The sequence below is a fragment of the Convolutriloba macropyga genome, chromosome 2 (assembly GCF_964194025.1).
Source record: "Convolutriloba macropyga chromosome 2, txConMacr16.3, whole genome shotgun sequence".
Lineage (NCBI taxonomy): Eukaryota > Metazoa > Xenacoelomorpha > Acoela > Convolutidae > Convolutriloba > Convolutriloba macropyga.
The window spans coordinates 75295341-75313271 of record NC_134469.1 but is presented as its reverse complement, the minus strand read 5'-3'; the positions used below and the strand labels follow the sequence as shown (position 1 = coordinate 75313271).

Here is a 17931-nt window from a genome sequence, read left to right as displayed (position 1 = left end):
AAAGAGTTTAATCATATCATTGCATAATGTCATCGTACCAATCAAAATCCCTCGAGTGATCGGTTCAAAATTGAGTCTATAAATATGACAATCAAAAATTCCAGAGGGCGCGCCCTTTATTGGATAGTTACACAGTGGAATTCCTAGTTAAAGTCAAGGAACGGTCTTTTTATTGTTCGGTCAACCGTTTTTTCATCGGGAATTTTGGACCGAGCATGATCTTTTGACGAGCCGAGAAACATCATTGTGAAGTTTTATTTTAGAAATCTACAAATTTAAAATTTTAAAACAATTGGAAATTATACTGTTATTCCCAAATTTTCAATCACTAACATTGTCGCTTTAATCTTGATAGCATCTCGCATGTCTTGAAGATAAGGCAGATTGTCTCCAACATGTGTGAGATAGGCCTTGCTCATATGCATCACTCTGAACACACTGGACTCGGAGTCCAGCACAAACCCAGCATGCAATTCGAACAGTTCGTGTGCCGGGGCAGCATCCGTAAACGTCACAACCATATCAAACATGCCAAAACCCGACTGGTAGATTTCAATGTCTTTTGCATAGGTACCACCAAACTTGTTCAGGACACCCATTTGCACTTCAGGGAAATGAGTCGGCTGGAAAATAGATGTTCTTTAAACGTGCTTTGCAAATGGCAGCAAAAATCATCCATTAACTTAATTTCATCCGCTTTTAAGTTTTTGCGTATATTGTTTGGGGAGGTTAATGTGCGCACGCACATCATTTTCCGACCCCTCTTCCAAATCTTAGCTCATTTTTTGGCAACTAGAGGTCAAAAAGAAAAAAAAACGCGAGGAGACGAAAAAAACTTTAATACACTAACGAAATATTCCAATGAAAAACTCAAAGAAATTTACCCATGCGTTGTTATATTTCAGCCTGTCATTGTAGATATTTGATATCTTTTAAAAAAAAACCTCCAAGCTGTTTAAAATGAGTTTTACAAAACATCTAATGTAATACAAAGTATAAACAAAACATAAAAAGGTCAGAAATAAGAACAATTTTGATAAATTCAATCCTCAATTTTTCATCGAGAATCCAGGAGACTGAGAAAGTCTCTCCAAGGATTGATCAAATGTTTAAAGAGCTTTTCAATGGTACCATTTTTTTGTTTTTTATCGAAAGATAACCGTCGGCCAAAATTGACATTAAAAAAAGTAGGGTACCATAAAGTTCCAAGCCCCTAAAAAAATTGGAGGTTGAAACATTTAATAAGCTTGCCTGTCAAATTATAGTAGCAAACTGTTCGAAAACAACAACACTTCTAAAATTCAATTAATTAAAACCAAAAGTTTACATAAAACACTATCCCACTTTTACGCAAAGACAGACAAAAGAAAAACAAAGAGTGTTTTATTTCCTCCCGGTAGTCTGTACTCACATTGATTATAAGAACAACAAGAACTCTCAATAATAAGTGTGTGAATTTAAAAAAAGCTCCTCCAACTCAAATCATTTAATGAACTAAAAAAGCCAATTATTAGGACGATAAGACAAAGCAATCAACATAATCAATTAGTAACAAACAATCTTTACATCCAAAACTCAGTGTCTGACTTTTTTAAAACGAAACTTATCAACAAAGTCAAAATAGCGTCAAATAAAACAAACTAAACAAATCAATTTGTACTTCACTAGAAAACGTGGGACAAGTCCTTAATGAGACTCGGTAACAAGTAGACAAAAAAAAAACACGGCGAAGTTAATAAATCAACTTGTCTTTCTCGAAAACAAACAGTTTCAAATAAGAAAAACCATTAGATATCAAAAGAAACATTTACATAGGTTTAAAATTATTCATATTTCCACTTGAAGACTTTGAGACCTGTCTTCATCCCAATTATGTCGTACGTCTACAAAAACCAAACATAAAATCATTTTCTAATCCCTGAAGAATGACACATAATCAATTGTACCTTTTTAAAGCACCAATATTGTGAAATATGACTTCTGATCAATGAAATTAGGTAACACGTAGACAAAAAAGAACTAAAATTATAAAATTCGAGAATAAATGTGTACTTTTGAATTAATTTCTAAGTCTAAAAATATACGTTTTCAATTGAAATCATTAAATAGTGTTATTTCTTTCTCCAAAGAAAACAAATAAGAATTTTCACGACTCAGGAAAAATTATACGTCTCTGAAAAGAATCACAAATGCAAAAAATGTCCAAAAAATCAAAAAAATGCGAACTTTAATTTTTTGCAAAGAACCGGTGACGCAGCCGTTAAAACAATAAACTGAGAACTAGAACCATTAGATGTTTTCAATTTTGCCTTTCTACAACAAAAAAATTGTGATATGAGACCCCCACAAAAAACAGAATAGGTTTTGAGTTCCAATTCATGAAAAGCTTCAGCTGTCAACTGAGTTCTGTAAATAGGCTCCTTTCTTCATCCATAAGGTGCCGCTAAAACCAGTAAATGTCCAGATTTTTTCATACGGCTGCAAAAAGAAAAACAAAGGATTTAAAAAGATTCCATTAATTTTAATATGCTAAAAGACGTCGTCGAAGCCCTTAAAACAATAACCTTTTCACTAAAGAAACTGAAATGTTTAAATGTGCTTTTTTTCAAACGCCAATAATAAGATACCTGACCAGCCAATAATATGAAAAGACAAAAAACGAACCTCAAAAACGCGAAATTGTCAAAAAGTTGAAAAAGATTGGAGAAAACTTGTAGTATCAACGCCGAAAACCTTTACTTATAACATAAAACTGCAAAAAAGTATAAATTTCGATCTATTAGAAAGACGTTGTGACCTGTCTTTGCTGACATTAAGCTAAAAGTTGACCAAAAAAAGAGTAAAAAGTGGCAACCCTCAAAAATCCAATGTTTATTTTGAAAACAGTTTTTTTAAAAACTAAAACGATCATAAGCTTTGATTGAAAAAACTGAATAGGTTTTCTTGAAACTCATTAGAAAGCCAATTGGACGTGTCATTAGTAAGCGTTGATTTGAATTGTTCTGTTCTGTAATTAACACAGAAAAAGCAAAAAATGCAAGAACATTTTTAAAAAATGACAGGTTAGGTCACAGTACGAATTTTGGGTTCCGTAATAGTTTTTTGTCCGCAATTTTATATTCAATATAATTATTCAAAATTTCTAGAATTTGGAAAAATTTTGAGACCTCAATAATTTTGCAAGGAACCTACATAAGCAAAGCTACAGAACCTACTTTTAATGAGGCTCACGTGGTTTAAAGAAACCTAACTTGAGCATTGTTTGTGATAAAGCATAAAAGATCACAAATTTGTGCAAAATGAAAAATACTTACGTCATAAGTGAAAGTGTCAATTGTGGTGAAATAGCTCGTTTCCTCACATGCCTTGCACGATTCCCCACCGACCTCCAACTTGAGGTCAAACTTCTCAGAGGTAAAGGTCGCAGCCACAGTAGCTATGATGGCCACCTTAATCCTACTCTCTCCTCCGTAGAGGAAGCTAAAGGGTATAAAGGTGGCCACGGCCTTCTTGGTTTGGTAATCGACGTCACTGATGTCAAACCTGATGGTGGAAGGCATGCAACAGGAGCCTCTAAACGAGAAAGACTAAATTGAAGTTGAAGTTTAATAACAAAACCAAATTATTTTACCAGAGCAAGTGACCTTATTAAGCAGCTGGCTGCCTGTTCCAGTTAACATTTTCCATAAAATTTTCTCCGCAACAGACGAAACCGCCTGTGCTACAAAATAATTGTACACTTTTCAATGCAAAAGAAGCATGGCGGCGATTCGAATCAAGTTATGTCACTAATATCGTGGAGGACTTTTAATTTTGCAGATGAAGTTGCTCTCAGATCTCATTTGAAAAGGATGTTCGTATTTATGACTTCTGAACAAGAAGAGGCATTTGGTCTTTACAAAGCGAGATCAACTCTAGAACCTAACTTGACTGCCTAATGATAACTTTAATGTTTGAATTTACTTCATTACCGCAGAACTCCTTGATATCAAACTGTACAGTCCATTTAAATGTCAATTTAAGGCGAGGATAATTGTGTTGGTACATATTGTCAAAATTCTTGCCTTCGTCTCTGATTGACCTTGATATAAATGAACAAAATTATATGAAATACTGTTTGAACTTTTCTTGTGTTCTGTTGTACTCAATTACTTTCTGACAAGTCAATTGATTAGCGAATAAGTCTTGGTTGAACTTGCGAAGGCAGTTGCACCACGTTTGCCTGTTTACATTCTATTATTTTGAATTCTCAGTTACGAATCTAGTATTCGCGATGTGAATGGCTCAGCTTAAGTTGAGCTATCTAATTTGAAGAGCGATTCACTAAGGATAAGTTACAAACTGAATTACAGCAGTGCAAATGGGAGGAATAAAACAAGATTTAAACAAATTATGATTAAAAAGGACGTTGCATAAGATCACAAGTTAATTGCACAAAATACAGAAAGTTAAATTTGTTTACATGAGTGAACAGACAGTTTCCTGTCTGAAGCCTGATCAACCATCAAACTGAACTAAAAGAAGTATGAATAACTAAATGAAAGCATCTGCCCTTCAAATGGCGTAAAATAAATTAAGTTGAACTAGAATACGGTGATGGATATTCTGAGGGTAATATCCATCCCGTATGAAATGTTCTATGCAGTATAACTCCCGGGAACATAATCCAATCAGAAATGATAACAACAAAATCCAGCTCTACTCGGGTGGAGCAAATTTTCATAATTCATGTAAAAAATTCGCTGAGTCTTCAAAAAACCATACATACATACGTATGGTCTGAAAAGGGCTGAAGTTGAGCAAGAAATTTACTGAAATTTACAGTGCTAAAATTTTTGTGAAGAATGTGCTCAAAATGCTCCGATTACTTTTAAGATAAAATGCGCTAAAAATTTTCATTAAATAAACCATCTGAGTGTATATAAATGCGGTGAATATTTCGATGGTGGTGTGCTGAAGTTGCGTTAAATCAGCGCCTGACACCTCGACCCGGTTCATTACCAGCGCCCAAGATATCATCCGGTCGAATAATAAAAGTTTAAAAGCTGGCCGGATGTTAAATTTATCGGATTGGAATTTGACACAATCTGAAATTTTTACACATTTTTCACTCACCTTTCAGTCATGACGACTTTGGCTCTCAAATCCATGAGTGCTTTGGATGGGTACGTGAGGGAGAGGGAAGTCTCGAAGGCATTCTTGGAAGTGGCCATTGGTATCATGTAGCCATAGGCTGCGAAGTTGGTCCCTTTCACTGGACCTGCGTACTCAAAGCCCACACTCGCCACGTCTACCTGAAATACAAAGTAACCATTACGGGCGTCCACGGGTACCAAAATAAAACTAGTTGCGAAGAATATGACTGGCACTTCCTCTCGACTTTTGACTCCCAATGCAGAAAGGAATAAAATTATGGGATCTATTCTGCCCCCCCCCCCCCCCCCCCAGCTTAGTAAGCATAAATTTTTTATGACCCCCAGGCGCACGTGCTATTTTCTTACATCGTAACGTGCTATTTATGTAATTTGTAACTGGGGGTCATAAAAAACACGGGGGGGGGGGGGGGGGGGGGTTGGGGGGGGGGGCGAATTAGAATAGATCCAAATTATGTGTAAGTAGTTTCCACGCGGCAATTAAATAGCCTAAAATGGATAATACTCCCAAAGAAATGTGATTAGTAGTTACGCTTGGCGGTATGAGCATTTAACAAAATTTTAATACTTTTTGAAGTGAAATGAATGTGGGCAATTAAGATAAGTCCACCAAATTCTTATTGCAGGTATTTTTTGCTAAGAGAGCTTGACGTTATTCAAGTTTATTCTGCAAAAAAAATGTCTTATGACTTCTTTTGTTTTCTTCTGACGAGCATATATGGATGACCTCAGCAGGGACCCAAACAAGAAGTTTGTATGCTCTGCGAAAGGATGGAAACATTATTGATCTTTCGATTAGGTCATAGAGGGTCACATTTAAACATGCTAGCTTTTCCGCAATAAAGAATTTCTCTTTATCGCAACATTAGAATAACGCTGAATCAGGCACTTTCACGTCCTTTCTCTATACATTTCTAAGGAGTGAACCTATGTGACTCCACCCCAAAAGAGAGCGTTAAATTACACAAATTTACAACGTTAATAATACTTCTACACTAAATTGAAACTGGGAAACCAGTTTAAGGGATTTTTTAATCGTTGATCCTTGCATATCAGATCATAGGTCCATTCAGTTTGACCACTCTTACACTCTTTTCCCGGATAAATAAGAGTGGAAAACGGATTACACCCTAATCCCCGCTAATTAGGGGTGAAATAGGGGTGAAACCTCCTCCCGGGATCAGAGGAGGTGGTTTCCAAGTGGGCCCTCATCCTGGCTGGCCATTGATCGATGCAAATATGATTCAAGTATGAGTCAATGCATAGCAGACACTTTTTAAGTTCACTACTGCAGTGTTGCGAACTGCAGTGTAGTAAAGCAAGCGGATTTTAATATTAAGCTATCTGTTGGCTATATCTTGATCGGGACCAATTATTGATCTTTGGAAATAGGTCGTAAACTGTCATTTTTTATGAATAATGGCTATCAAAAATTAAATTTTAAAAACGGGCTTTTCCTGCAATGAAAATATTATCTTTAGCAAAAAATTAAAACACCAGCTCAAAATCATCTTTTTCATAACATCAATTTAATAAGACCGTTGAAATTAGTTTGACTCAGTTGATCGAAGTCAGACTGATACATTTTTTTGTGAATTGTGAATTCAAGGTATTTTTTTGTTATTATTCGTGGGTATTCATAATTTTTTTTCAACAAATTTTGTTATCCCTATGCAAAACTTGCTTTTTCCATGCTTTGTTTGTTTCCTAAACAGGTGCAAACATATTTTTTACTAACACACTTTTATCAACATTAATAACTAAAATCATTAATATGCCGCACAATTTATTTTCCTTGTTTGTTTTCGTCTTTCAAGTTTTGACGTTTTGTGGCTCCTTTTAAAAATGATTTTTGCTTTCAGTCCATGACAATTGAAAAAAATTAATTGTTCCAAATCTAATTAAAGCCATTTTGTGGAACGGGTTTCCACAACGGGTATTTTGCGGAGGAAAACAGAACCCACTTTTCCATTCTGGGTTGCAAAATGGAAAACTCAGACTGAAATTTCTATTTATGACACCGTCATTTCATTCTCGAAGTTCGTGAGTGCGTTTCATACGTACTTTATCTTAAATTATGAAAAAAATTAATTGTGTTTACAAAAAAAAATGAGTAATTGTACTCGAAAAATTTGGGACGGGTAGACGCTCGTAATTACTCAAAAAGTCAATATCTCTCTCATCAGCCACCATAACTTTAATTTGGACGGTTTATTTTAACCTGCGTAGCGGCCATGAGAGGAACAGACTTTCATGAAAAAAGTTTTAAGAAAATTTTCGAGAAGTGAAGCTGAGCCGTGCGGGTGGGGGAGGGGTTTTGTTTGCAATGTTAAGTTGCGTTGATTTCTAGGCATATTTTTCACTAGCAAGTATGAGATATATTTACCCGCCTTTTCCATTCATAGCCTTTACATGTCATTTTTCTTCAGATATCTCAAAACCTATCGTTTGGGGATCAACCAAAACATTTCTGTGCTGAAAATTCCACAGCTTTTCCTGTATTTTTGGAAAGTGTATTTTTACGTTGAAAAACATTTTTCGAAGCAAATTGGGTTGACAATGGGCAACAAAAAACAAAATAAATGTCTCAGAAAATGATAAATTTTGCTCACGCTTTCATCTTTTCACATGATTGTATGTTACGTTTCTTTAGTTTTGTCTACATTGAAGAGTAAAATGAAAGAAGAAACGTTGTTTCGATCTTCATGATTATTTTACACCTATTACAAAATTTTAACCCTCCCTTTGCAAAAATTATTTGGCAAAAGAGTTAGATTCAAAAATAATGGTGAAACTTGTTAAGACTGATAGATGTAGTACGGTAGAATTATGTAAAACTTTTCACAGTGTTATTTTTTTAAGTTACAGTTGCAAATATCCTTAACATGGCGAGTTCATTAAATTATCGATATTTTGAGATCACACTGCTCGATCAGTATCTTTGAATTATTTAAAATTCTATATTTAAACAATTTTAGTCTCAGATTTTTTTTTAAAAAAAATTCCTTTTTAGAGTACCTGTTTAAAAACCCAAATAGCTTTATAGGTATCTAAATGGTACAATTAGTTGATGAGTTCGCAAACTTTGCTTGCCGAGACAATGTTTTATTTGTGAGCTATTGTCTAAGCTTCTTAAGGGCAGAGTAATGGTTGGCTGTTAGAAACCTCTGTGGAGTTACGTATGCCTGGCAAGAGTCCTACAAAGTCGACGGTTATCTGCTTAAAATCTTGCAAGATTAACGGTAAGAGCACTTAAGAGATTATGCATATCCATACAAGAGTCTTGCATGAGTTTTTCAAGATCTTAGCAGACAATCATCCCAATTTGACCAGGGTTAGAGCAAAAAAATAGATTTACTGCTCCCAATTTGCAAAAACGAGCTATTTCTCAAAAAAAAGCAAATTACCAGCAACTTGTTTCAAGTAGTTTTGCTTTACCTGCATATTACTTTATGACCTGTAAATCAGCTTGTTTTTTCTTCAAAGTTCTTTTTCAAAGGCAACTAGATTGAAAACATTTTTAAGGGGAGCCTCCTTTATTTCCTGCAGCAATTTACCTTTAAATTCCAGTTTTATTCATAACTTAAAGATTGAGCGAAGAATAAAACATTTGTAAGATAATATGCTGATGTCTATTAGGTGTTTTTAACTTAAAACAAAGAAGTATAATGTAGTTTTGCACCTCATGATCAATTTGAGGAAACCGATCAATACAAACTACAAATTTTCTTTTGTAAACATTGAAATGATGCCTATCAAGATGAAATAGATTTATAGGGACAGTTCATGATTTAAAAAAGATGAATATATATTTTACAGCGGAATTTTTTACTTTGTTTTAACGGCCTAGATTATATTGAAATGCATAAACTTAAAGAAATTTTCCTATATCATGATTTGACAGGTTGGATTATGCGCAAACGCACATTTCCGATCCGCTTGTTCGGTTTCTTGAAGCTCAGAGGGTTTAAACAATCTATAAAATAGGGAAAACCAAATATCAGATGTCAAGTTAGGTAAAAATGCAGAAATAAAGAGACAGAACTTCGATTTGTGATGTTTTGATATCCAATTACAACAAGGCGGCTCGTTAATGTGCGTTCACACATGATGTTCCGACCCGAGCTCATCTACATTTTTGACTTAATTGTCAACCAAATGAAGAGATAACAAAACAAGGCGGCTCGGTAATGTGCGATGGCACATAGGTTCCGACCCCGCCCATCCACAATTTTGGCATAATTGTCTACCAAATGAGGAACAGATAGAAAAACCCAAAAATTATTTTTTGCGAATCCCAAAAAAGCCCAAGACTTTTTCAAAAAATTCTGTATGAACGATAAGATAGCCTCCAAAGCAAAGAACTTAGTGGAGTAAATATTGATGCATTAGATTGCTGTAATATGTCAATATTAAGAAAGCGAGTCAAGTCGATCAGCAAAATCAAACAACAACAACAACAACAAACATTAATTACATCAAAAAATTTATGTCCCTCTTAAAAACTAAATTTAATAACAAAGTCAACATACCGTCAGATAAACCTAAAACTAAACAAAAATAACATATAAATCACCAGAAAACATATGCGACCAGTCCATAAAAAGGTTTGGTAACAATTATATAAAAAAGAACAAAAACAGTAAAGTAAAAAAATTAACTTACTTTTTTGAAACAGTTAACTTCAAAGTAATAAATACCATTAGGAATCAATTAATATTACCACAAATTTACGATTACCACTGCTTCTATAGAAGGGCATTAGGACCTGTCCTTATTCATTTTCTAAAGCGGCTAAAAAGAACAACAAAGAACAAACAAAATTTCAATTGAAACTTGCCAGAAAACGCTGTCAAAACCGTCAAGCCAAACTTTGGCACTCAAAATAGAATTGATTGCGCCTTCTTCAAACAGCTATAATGTAGTACGTGGCCATTCATTAGTAAGACTAGGTAACAAGTAGACAAAAAGCGAAGTGCTAAAGTATGTAATACTTTTAATTTTTTTTTCGAAACAAAATTACATTCAATGCCATGAAAGGCATTAATTACAAAAAGAGCTATTTAAACAGCGTCGTTTATTCATAAAAAAGAAGCCTTCGAGACCTGGAATTATCCAGAATATTTCTTGCATCTACAAAAAGAACGTCAAATATGACAAAAATCAAATTAATTTACTTTTTTTTTGTGAAAAACCGGTGTCGAAGCCAGCAAGGTCATAACAAATTCTTTAAAAAAAAGATTTTGGGACACCAATCCCTTTTATTCCCTTGACACCCATAACGTCATATTTTACCTTTAATTAACTAACGAGATTAGGTAACAAAAAGAAACAAAAAGAACAAAATTGCGAAGTTAAAAAGTTTTTTTTTTTTAATTTTGGAAAACGATTGTTTTCAAAGTCATGAAAGCCATCAGCTATCTACTAATATCAGAATATCGGTTCTTCTATTCTTCCATAAAAAGCCAATGAAAGCTATCACTATACAGGAAATTTCATACGACCGAAACGACAAAGTATAAATGACAGTTAGAGACAAAATTAAAAAATTCAATTGATTTCTTCAAGAAAGAGGCGTCGAGGCCGTTAAATCGATGATGTATATCTTTCAGGATTTTAATATGTTCAATTGTTCCTTATTCTGAATGCTAATAAGGTGACATGAGAACTTTCAATAATGTGATAATGTGACAAAATTAGAAAACGTGAAAAACTGGCAAATATCAAAACAAACAAAATTCTGAAATCTTGTAGTATCAAAGCCAGAAAACAATAACTTCAGGCTCAAAACTGAAACCGAGAATAAATGTTAAATCAGTAGAAAGAAGAAGCAGTCTCTCTTTGCTGACACTAAGCTGGAAGTTGAACAAATTAAGAAAAAAATAGAGGAAAAGTTAATTAAGCCACTATTTATTGAAAAGTCAATTATTTTTAAAAAAAGAAACGACCATAAACTTTCAATTAAAAAACTAAATACATTAGCTTGGAGCCGTTTAGCAAGCGAATTGGTTGGACCTATCACTCCTGAGCTTTGATTTGATATGTTCTGTTCTTTATTATTAAAAAAATGTCTTTTTTTAAAAAAAAAAAAGACCGACTGATTACAACCCAATTTTTTTTTGGATTGTAACAGTCCAAGAATGGCCCAAACTAGCCCTGCTAATACTTATTGTCCGTTAGGAACAATTGATTTTTCGAATGTTGTAGATATAGATAATTTGTTAGTTGAAAACTCAAAATAAGTTCTGCATTTTTGATAATCAACGAGTAAAGTTAGCAAAAAACGGCAAAGTTTTAACTACAGTGCACTCTCAGCGGACTCTGAAGTAGAAATAGCCCCCTCTGAGTCTGCAAAGATTGTATCAGTTTTGTTTGGGGGTGTACTGTCGGCAAATTTAATCAAAGTGGACTAAAGTAGCTTATTTCGTGCTGTTTTTGATGAAAAAGGCTAATTTTTGAAATGTTTATCCAGATTTTTTGGCCAAAAAAATTAAATGAAAACAATCAACAATAATCGTTCGTCTTCAAAAATAAAATCTATGACACTATACTTAAAAATTTAACAAATTTTAGCAAAATTGACGAAAATTTAGGCAAAAGTTCCGGAAAATGTGAATAAAAACAACGTGAATTCACTCTTCTTTTCTCAGAAGTTTAAACCTCGATAACTCCCTGTAGAAAACGAAAATTAAAAAACTCTTTTTAATTCCATATTCTACGCTGGACGAGCTTTCTAATGATACCAGTCTCAACTCTCTACGATGAATATATCGAGCGGCGAAAATTCACGGAACAAAAAAAACCCATTTGAGTATATAGTTCCTCCCCCCTCAAGAGAACAATAATACTGACAGTAGACACCTTCTGACAATAATGCTTACAACATATTTAATTTTCTGCAGATTGATATGTCTGTTTAATGAACCGCCATACATTTTTGTAGTTTGGCCTAGCTAACTTTTCATGTTTGGAGATATAAATTAGACAAGATTTTTGCTTAAAAAATGGAGCTATGAATATTAAAAAAATGGGCGCAGAGCCGGATAAAAGGAAATGAGAGTCAGATGTTGTGACTATGTATAGACGCTATTTTGTAGGTAAATTTTTAAACAAAAAATTATTTTAAAGTAATTAGTGCATGATCGACCAATCCTATCACGGGAACAATTCGGCTCTAAATCTCATTTTATAGCATTCTGCTCTGCGTCCGTTTGCCTCTACCAGTGTCCTCAAAGAAATTGTTGTCGGAAATGATTTTATTTGGTACGTCAGTTAGATATTTTTTCTCTATATTTGTACGTCTGTATCTTGAGACGTCACACATTAGAGAGTTCCAAATTTGACCTAATTTACAAAACAATCTAAGCGCAGGTTTATTTGAATGTTTAGGGCTTCAAATCAGGCATGATCAAAAATATTATATTCTATAAAAATGAAAGCACGCTTTTTTGCTCATGGAAAAATGAAAGGAATAGGGCACAATGTACGCATCAAGTTCAAAAGAAGCCAGGAAACAAAGAAGACGGTTTTTGAGATCAAATGACACCTTAATGACATCTCGCGCCAACTGAGATGTTGTCCAAAATTTTACCCTAATTGGCATTTTTGATCAAAATTGCTGCTTTGTTTCCGATCTAATTATCCGCGACTTCATTAGTTTCAGTCCTATAATCAAGAGTTACTTCAATCTGTTTAATATCTCTGATCAGTTTTACTCACCCAGTTTTTAATTTTGTTTAATTTACGGACGGCTTTGCTTGGGAATAATTAACGAAAAATAGAAATATCGTGCGACGAGGGAAAAGTTATGGACAACCAGGTAAAACACAATTAATGAAATTTTTGAGAGGGAATTCAGGCTCGAAAGGAATTGGTAAATTTTGGAAGCATGGTTTGAAAAAAAATCCTACGGCTCAAAAAGTGAGGCTCCTCGGTAATGAGATCATTCAGATTGTATAAATTATTCTAGACCGTTTTCATAACTTTTAAACAATAAATCATAATTTGAGACATTACTGAATTTTGCTGATACACATAAATAGGGATTATAGATTCATAGTGCCTCAGTTTTGATTGTAACAGTTCATGAACGGATTTGATGAACGGAACTTGTACCTAAATTTGTAAGTTTTATAATCATCGAGTCTTCTAGAAAGATCTAGAGAATCAAGCATTGTTTATCAAGATGTAAGGAAAGTTATCTTCTTCACTGGATATAAGTTAAGTCGTTTTTTGAATCAGTAAACTGCAATTCTCATCATAAAGTTTACCAAAAGGCGAGCCAAAAATATATGACTCTATAAACTATATTTACATTTACAGGATCCACTTGTTGTTATATTTGAATTAAACTAATGAGCAGAACATTTAATTAGCTTCCTTGTTTTTTGGATCAACAAAATCAAATAAAAATCTCATATATTATAGTATTTTCATGAAAAGATGGTCCTTTTAAATGTATGCACTCTGTGAAAAAATTTCACTGGTAACTTGACTATCTTATTCAACAGATCTCTCTCCACCAATTTAATCGCCTGAAGAAAGTTTGATTCCACACTGTAGTGTTCCGACCCCACCTTAGTGGAAGGCGGAAAATGATCGACAGAGTTTTTCTGTTCAGATATTTTCGACCGATCAATGTATTCATCATTGAGTCGTGAGTGCTGTCAATAGAACACTCATGCAGCGTATAAGAGCTAAAATAAAAACTGCTAAATGCCTTTTCATCAAATTGCTGAGGTTTGATAATTTGTAAACGTTTAATATTTGGCCAATTTTTTCCTCTTTTCCTTTTCCTTTTTTTTCCTCCTCTTGCGTTTTTTTTAGCTCAATTTAACATTTTGTTTGACAAAATATGTATTAATTTAATGTTTCCACCGATTAAGTGTATCTAATGGCCAAGATAGCAAAGTTAGTTTTTGTCGCTTTGTGGTTTTTTTTTACAACCCAAAATATTTGGATTGTATCGGGGATCTGTCTTTTGTAAATTTCTTATGACTTTTTTATTGTTTTTTTGTCAATATTCTTAATTGTCTACCAATAATTTGAATGTCAAGGTTCCATTAACGAATGTCAATAGGTTTTCTTGCGATTGACAAATTAATTTTTATTTGAAATTTTATCTAATGCTTTTTTACACCTGTTAAGGAAATTTATTTTATTGTCTATAAATTAGATTTTGAGTTTTGGCTGTAACTGGTGTTTTGTCTGGTGTCAGAACAATTTACCCAATTCCATTTTACCCAATACCATTATACCCAATGCAATTTTACCCAACCTGCCATTTTACCCAATGCCATTTTACCCAATGCCAACTTACCCAATTTACCCCATTGCTAAATTAACCAGAACGACTATTTAGCCGACTAGAAAATAAATGGCCCGTGCGACTTGATATGAAACTATCACAACCGAACATGGAATTAGCGGACTATATAATTAAATGGCCTGTGGGACTTGATATGAAACTATCACAACCGAACATGGGATTATATTGTCCACAAACATTTTAAACCATCCTTATAATAGCGACTGCTAATGGCGACTGCAATCGGATAATTGAACAAAAAGATCAAAGAGCATTGGGTAAGTTGGTATTGGGTAAAATGGCATTGGGTAAAATGGCATTGGGTAAAATGGCATTGGGTAAAATGGCATTGGGTAAAATGGCAGGTTGAGTAAAATGGCGAAGGGTAAATTGGCATTGGGTAAAATGGAATTGGGTAAATTGTCATGTAACCGTTTTGTCTTTTGTCTTATCTCTTATTCTGATTAATGGTAGTTCTTCTGAGCTGTCAGATATTGAACTAATTAGTACTTTTTGTGGTTCAAGTTTAACATGTTTTTACTCAAATCAAATGATTTCGATCAGTTTATGAATTTTGAAAATTTCTATCTCCTCTTCATTTGGTGAACATTAAAGTCAAAGATATGGATGCGCGGCGGCGAAATAGTATGTGGGAATATTATTGGTTTTCCGTGTTGAAAAATTTTTCCTTCATCGCGTTTTTAATGAATATTTTGTTAACGAGGTCTGTTAGTTTCGATGAGGATATTGTCTGCAATACGATATTATCAATCTGTTTTCTTTCGGATTTGATGAGAACACATCATCTAACCATTTGATGGGCTCAAAAGTATACAACAGCATATTATGGAAGATGAAAAAAATTATAAAGAAGAGGTAAAAATCATCTCGCTAAAAGAGCGAAAACATTTGTTAGGTTTTAGTTTTTCTTGGTTTGTTTGCAAACAAACCAAGAAAAACTAAAACCTAACAAATGTTTACGCTCTTTTAGCGAGATGATTTTTACTTCTTCTTTATAATTTTTTGATAAGCTGTGACATGCTTGAGGAGATATTAGATACGCTATTCATTAACGATATCAATTTTTGGAAGGATAAGATTGATAAAACAGTTTTGTAAAAGTTTTTGGATTAAGTGTCAAATTTAGGGTTAAATTTGACTTAGTCTAGTTATATCAGCAGTTTCTCTGAACGCATTTTTATTGAAAAAAATTGCTCTTGGCTGTTTATTCGAAAAAGTTTTCTTGGGTAAATTAGATAACTTATTTACTTTTAGTTTGTTTTTTTTTATTCCAGAACGTTTTGGACTATGTAAAGCTAGCTTTAATCACATTAGCCCATTTTTAAAGTTTTATCAGTTTTTTTGCTTATTTTTTTAAAAATCGGGCGATTCCAAACTCGAACAATTTTTTTTAAATCAAAACCTTTTGTGTTTTCTTTCTGACAAAATAGTTGCACTTTCAGCAACTTTCTCGAACCTCGATCCAAGTAACCGGTGAGTTCTGTATGTCGCGGAGTTTTAAATTTATTGAGGGTAAGTTAATAATCAAGCCAAGGTAGCTGCTTTTGTTGAAAAATGGAGTATATAGCCTTCCGCCAATCTTCCAGAAGAATTACCTAATAAGAAATTTTACAATATCTTTCACTATTGCAGAGTCTGATCGAAGTGACTGTTGGGAGTGATGGGGACTCTGAAAGCCATTGGGAAGACTGGGAAGAGGTGTACCCGACAATTGCAAACCTAATCCTGTCTCTGGACATACTCTGTTCAGTCATATCCATTATTGGGTGCATCGGAAACGTGCTGACCATGGTAATCATCTCAAAATGGAAGGATATCTCATCTGGCGCTGCATTCATGTACAGTCTAGCTTTGACTGATCTTCTGGCTGTCTTCTACGACGGAATTCTCGATGAACTGCTTCCGCTCTTCGGGTGGACTCTGTCATCTCTCAGTGACGTCATCTGTGCATTATGCAAGTACTTTTCTTGGACCACAACTCTGACGTCATATTACGTCACTCTGCTCTTCAGTCTGGATAAATGTCTGGCCGTATTGTTCCCATTCAAATACCGCGAGTATGGAAAACCGAAAGCCTGCGTCATAGGCACATTGTTGGCTTACTTCTTGCTTGGGGGGTGGTCGACCCAAACGTTTTTCGTGTATCGCATTCACCCAGTGACGGAAACTTGTCGGCCTGTGAAATTTGACGTCATAACTCGAGAGTTTTTCTTCGACATCCGTGTGCAAATTGGTAATTTCATCAATGGAATTATACCAATCGGAGGCGTCATTCTGTTCACAGTTATAACAATCGTCAAACTTCGATTTACTGGATTGAAACGATCAGGCAATGTTAACAAACCTGCAACTGGAGGAAAGCGAGATGCAGAGATTACCCGGCAGATGATAGTCGTGAGTATATTGTTTGCTGCTCTTTGTCTTGGATTCACCCTTTGTGTCCAGGCGAAGGGAAGAATTGAGGTGGAAACGATGGCGGACGAACGCAACAGCGCGCTTTTGAATGCTTTCCAATCGAACTTTCTAGCCCTAACAAATTCTGTCAACTTTTTCGTCTATCTTCTACTGGGGCAAAAGTTTCGCCGAGATTTCCTCTATTTGATTAGAGGAATATCTATTTCATACAACACGAAAGTAGCCGCGACCAAATCGGCGGGAGATCCTTCGAGACAAGGCTGAATTATTCTGCAAACTGTGAACCCAATTCAAGTAGAAAAGAAAACAAAGGAAAAATGTTTTATATATATATATATATATATATATATATATATATATATATATATATATATATTTAATACCAAAATAGATGCATTAAAATCGCAACTTTAATGAATAAGAAAAATGTGAGCAGCAAGCAGCAAAGCGGCATGTCAAAGTGAGCATTAGTTATAGTATTTTTCAGTCCAATTGTTATGCAATTTAATTCCCTGTTTGTTTTCTGAAAAGAAAAAGCGCAAAATTTTACTTCCTGTGAGCCAAAGAAACAAAGGCTTTAGTTTTGTCGGCTTTAGTTTGTTGGGTTTCAGTTTTAGTTAGTAAAATGAATCTCTGTTTGTCCCTCCCCCCACCCCCCTCCCCTCACTATGTCCATTTGCAACGCCACTTACACCTGTTAAAGCATATTGTTTGCATTTCATATACTTCCAAAAACAAATATGAACAAACGGCGTTTACAATTTCAATGATACAGCGAACTTCTGAAATTAGCACATTTACAATAATTTAACTTTGTTTATAATGTAAGTAGACAAAGAAAAATGCGTGATTTTACGATTTTTTCGCTTATCTGTCAAAAAATTTTCTTCATGGCTGAAATTTTTTGACATGCGGAAACAAAAATTCATCCATGACTCAAATAAGATATTTATGGACCAAAAGGTATATATTTTTGGGGTGCAAAATAACTCCTTATCTAGGACGGGGGGGCAAAAACAGAAAATATCCAGTGAA

At 34.2% G+C, this 17931-nt stretch overlaps 2 protein-coding genes across 2 annotated transcripts in view; one reads left to right on the top strand and one right to left on the bottom strand.

The window, feature by feature from the left end:
• The window catches only part of LOC142334998 (uncharacterized), a 253501-nt gene extending 248213 nt beyond the window's left edge, over positions 1-5288 (bottom strand). Inside the window, exons 1-3 of the mRNA XM_075383327.1 lie at positions 5116-5288; positions 3315-3573; positions 334-623 (exon numbers count right to left, since the gene is read on the bottom strand). Of these exons, the coding sequence (XP_075239442.1) occupies positions 334-623; positions 3315-3573; positions 5116-5222 (656 nt within the window). The 5' untranslated portion in view covers positions 5223-5288. The remainder of the gene's footprint in view (positions 1-333; positions 624-3314; positions 3574-5115) is intronic.
• Positions 5289-12816: 7528 nt separating this feature from the next.
• Positions 12817-17195, top strand: LOC142335458 (uncharacterized). Its single transcript, XM_075383965.1, has 2 exons — positions 12817-12972; positions 16114-17195. Exons 1-2 carry the CDS (start codon positions 12961-12963, stop codon positions 17158-17160), a joined length of 1059 nt encoding a protein of 352 aa, XP_075240080.1. The 5' UTR covers positions 12817-12960; the 3' UTR covers positions 17161-17195.
• Positions 17196-17931: the final 736 nt, after the last annotated feature.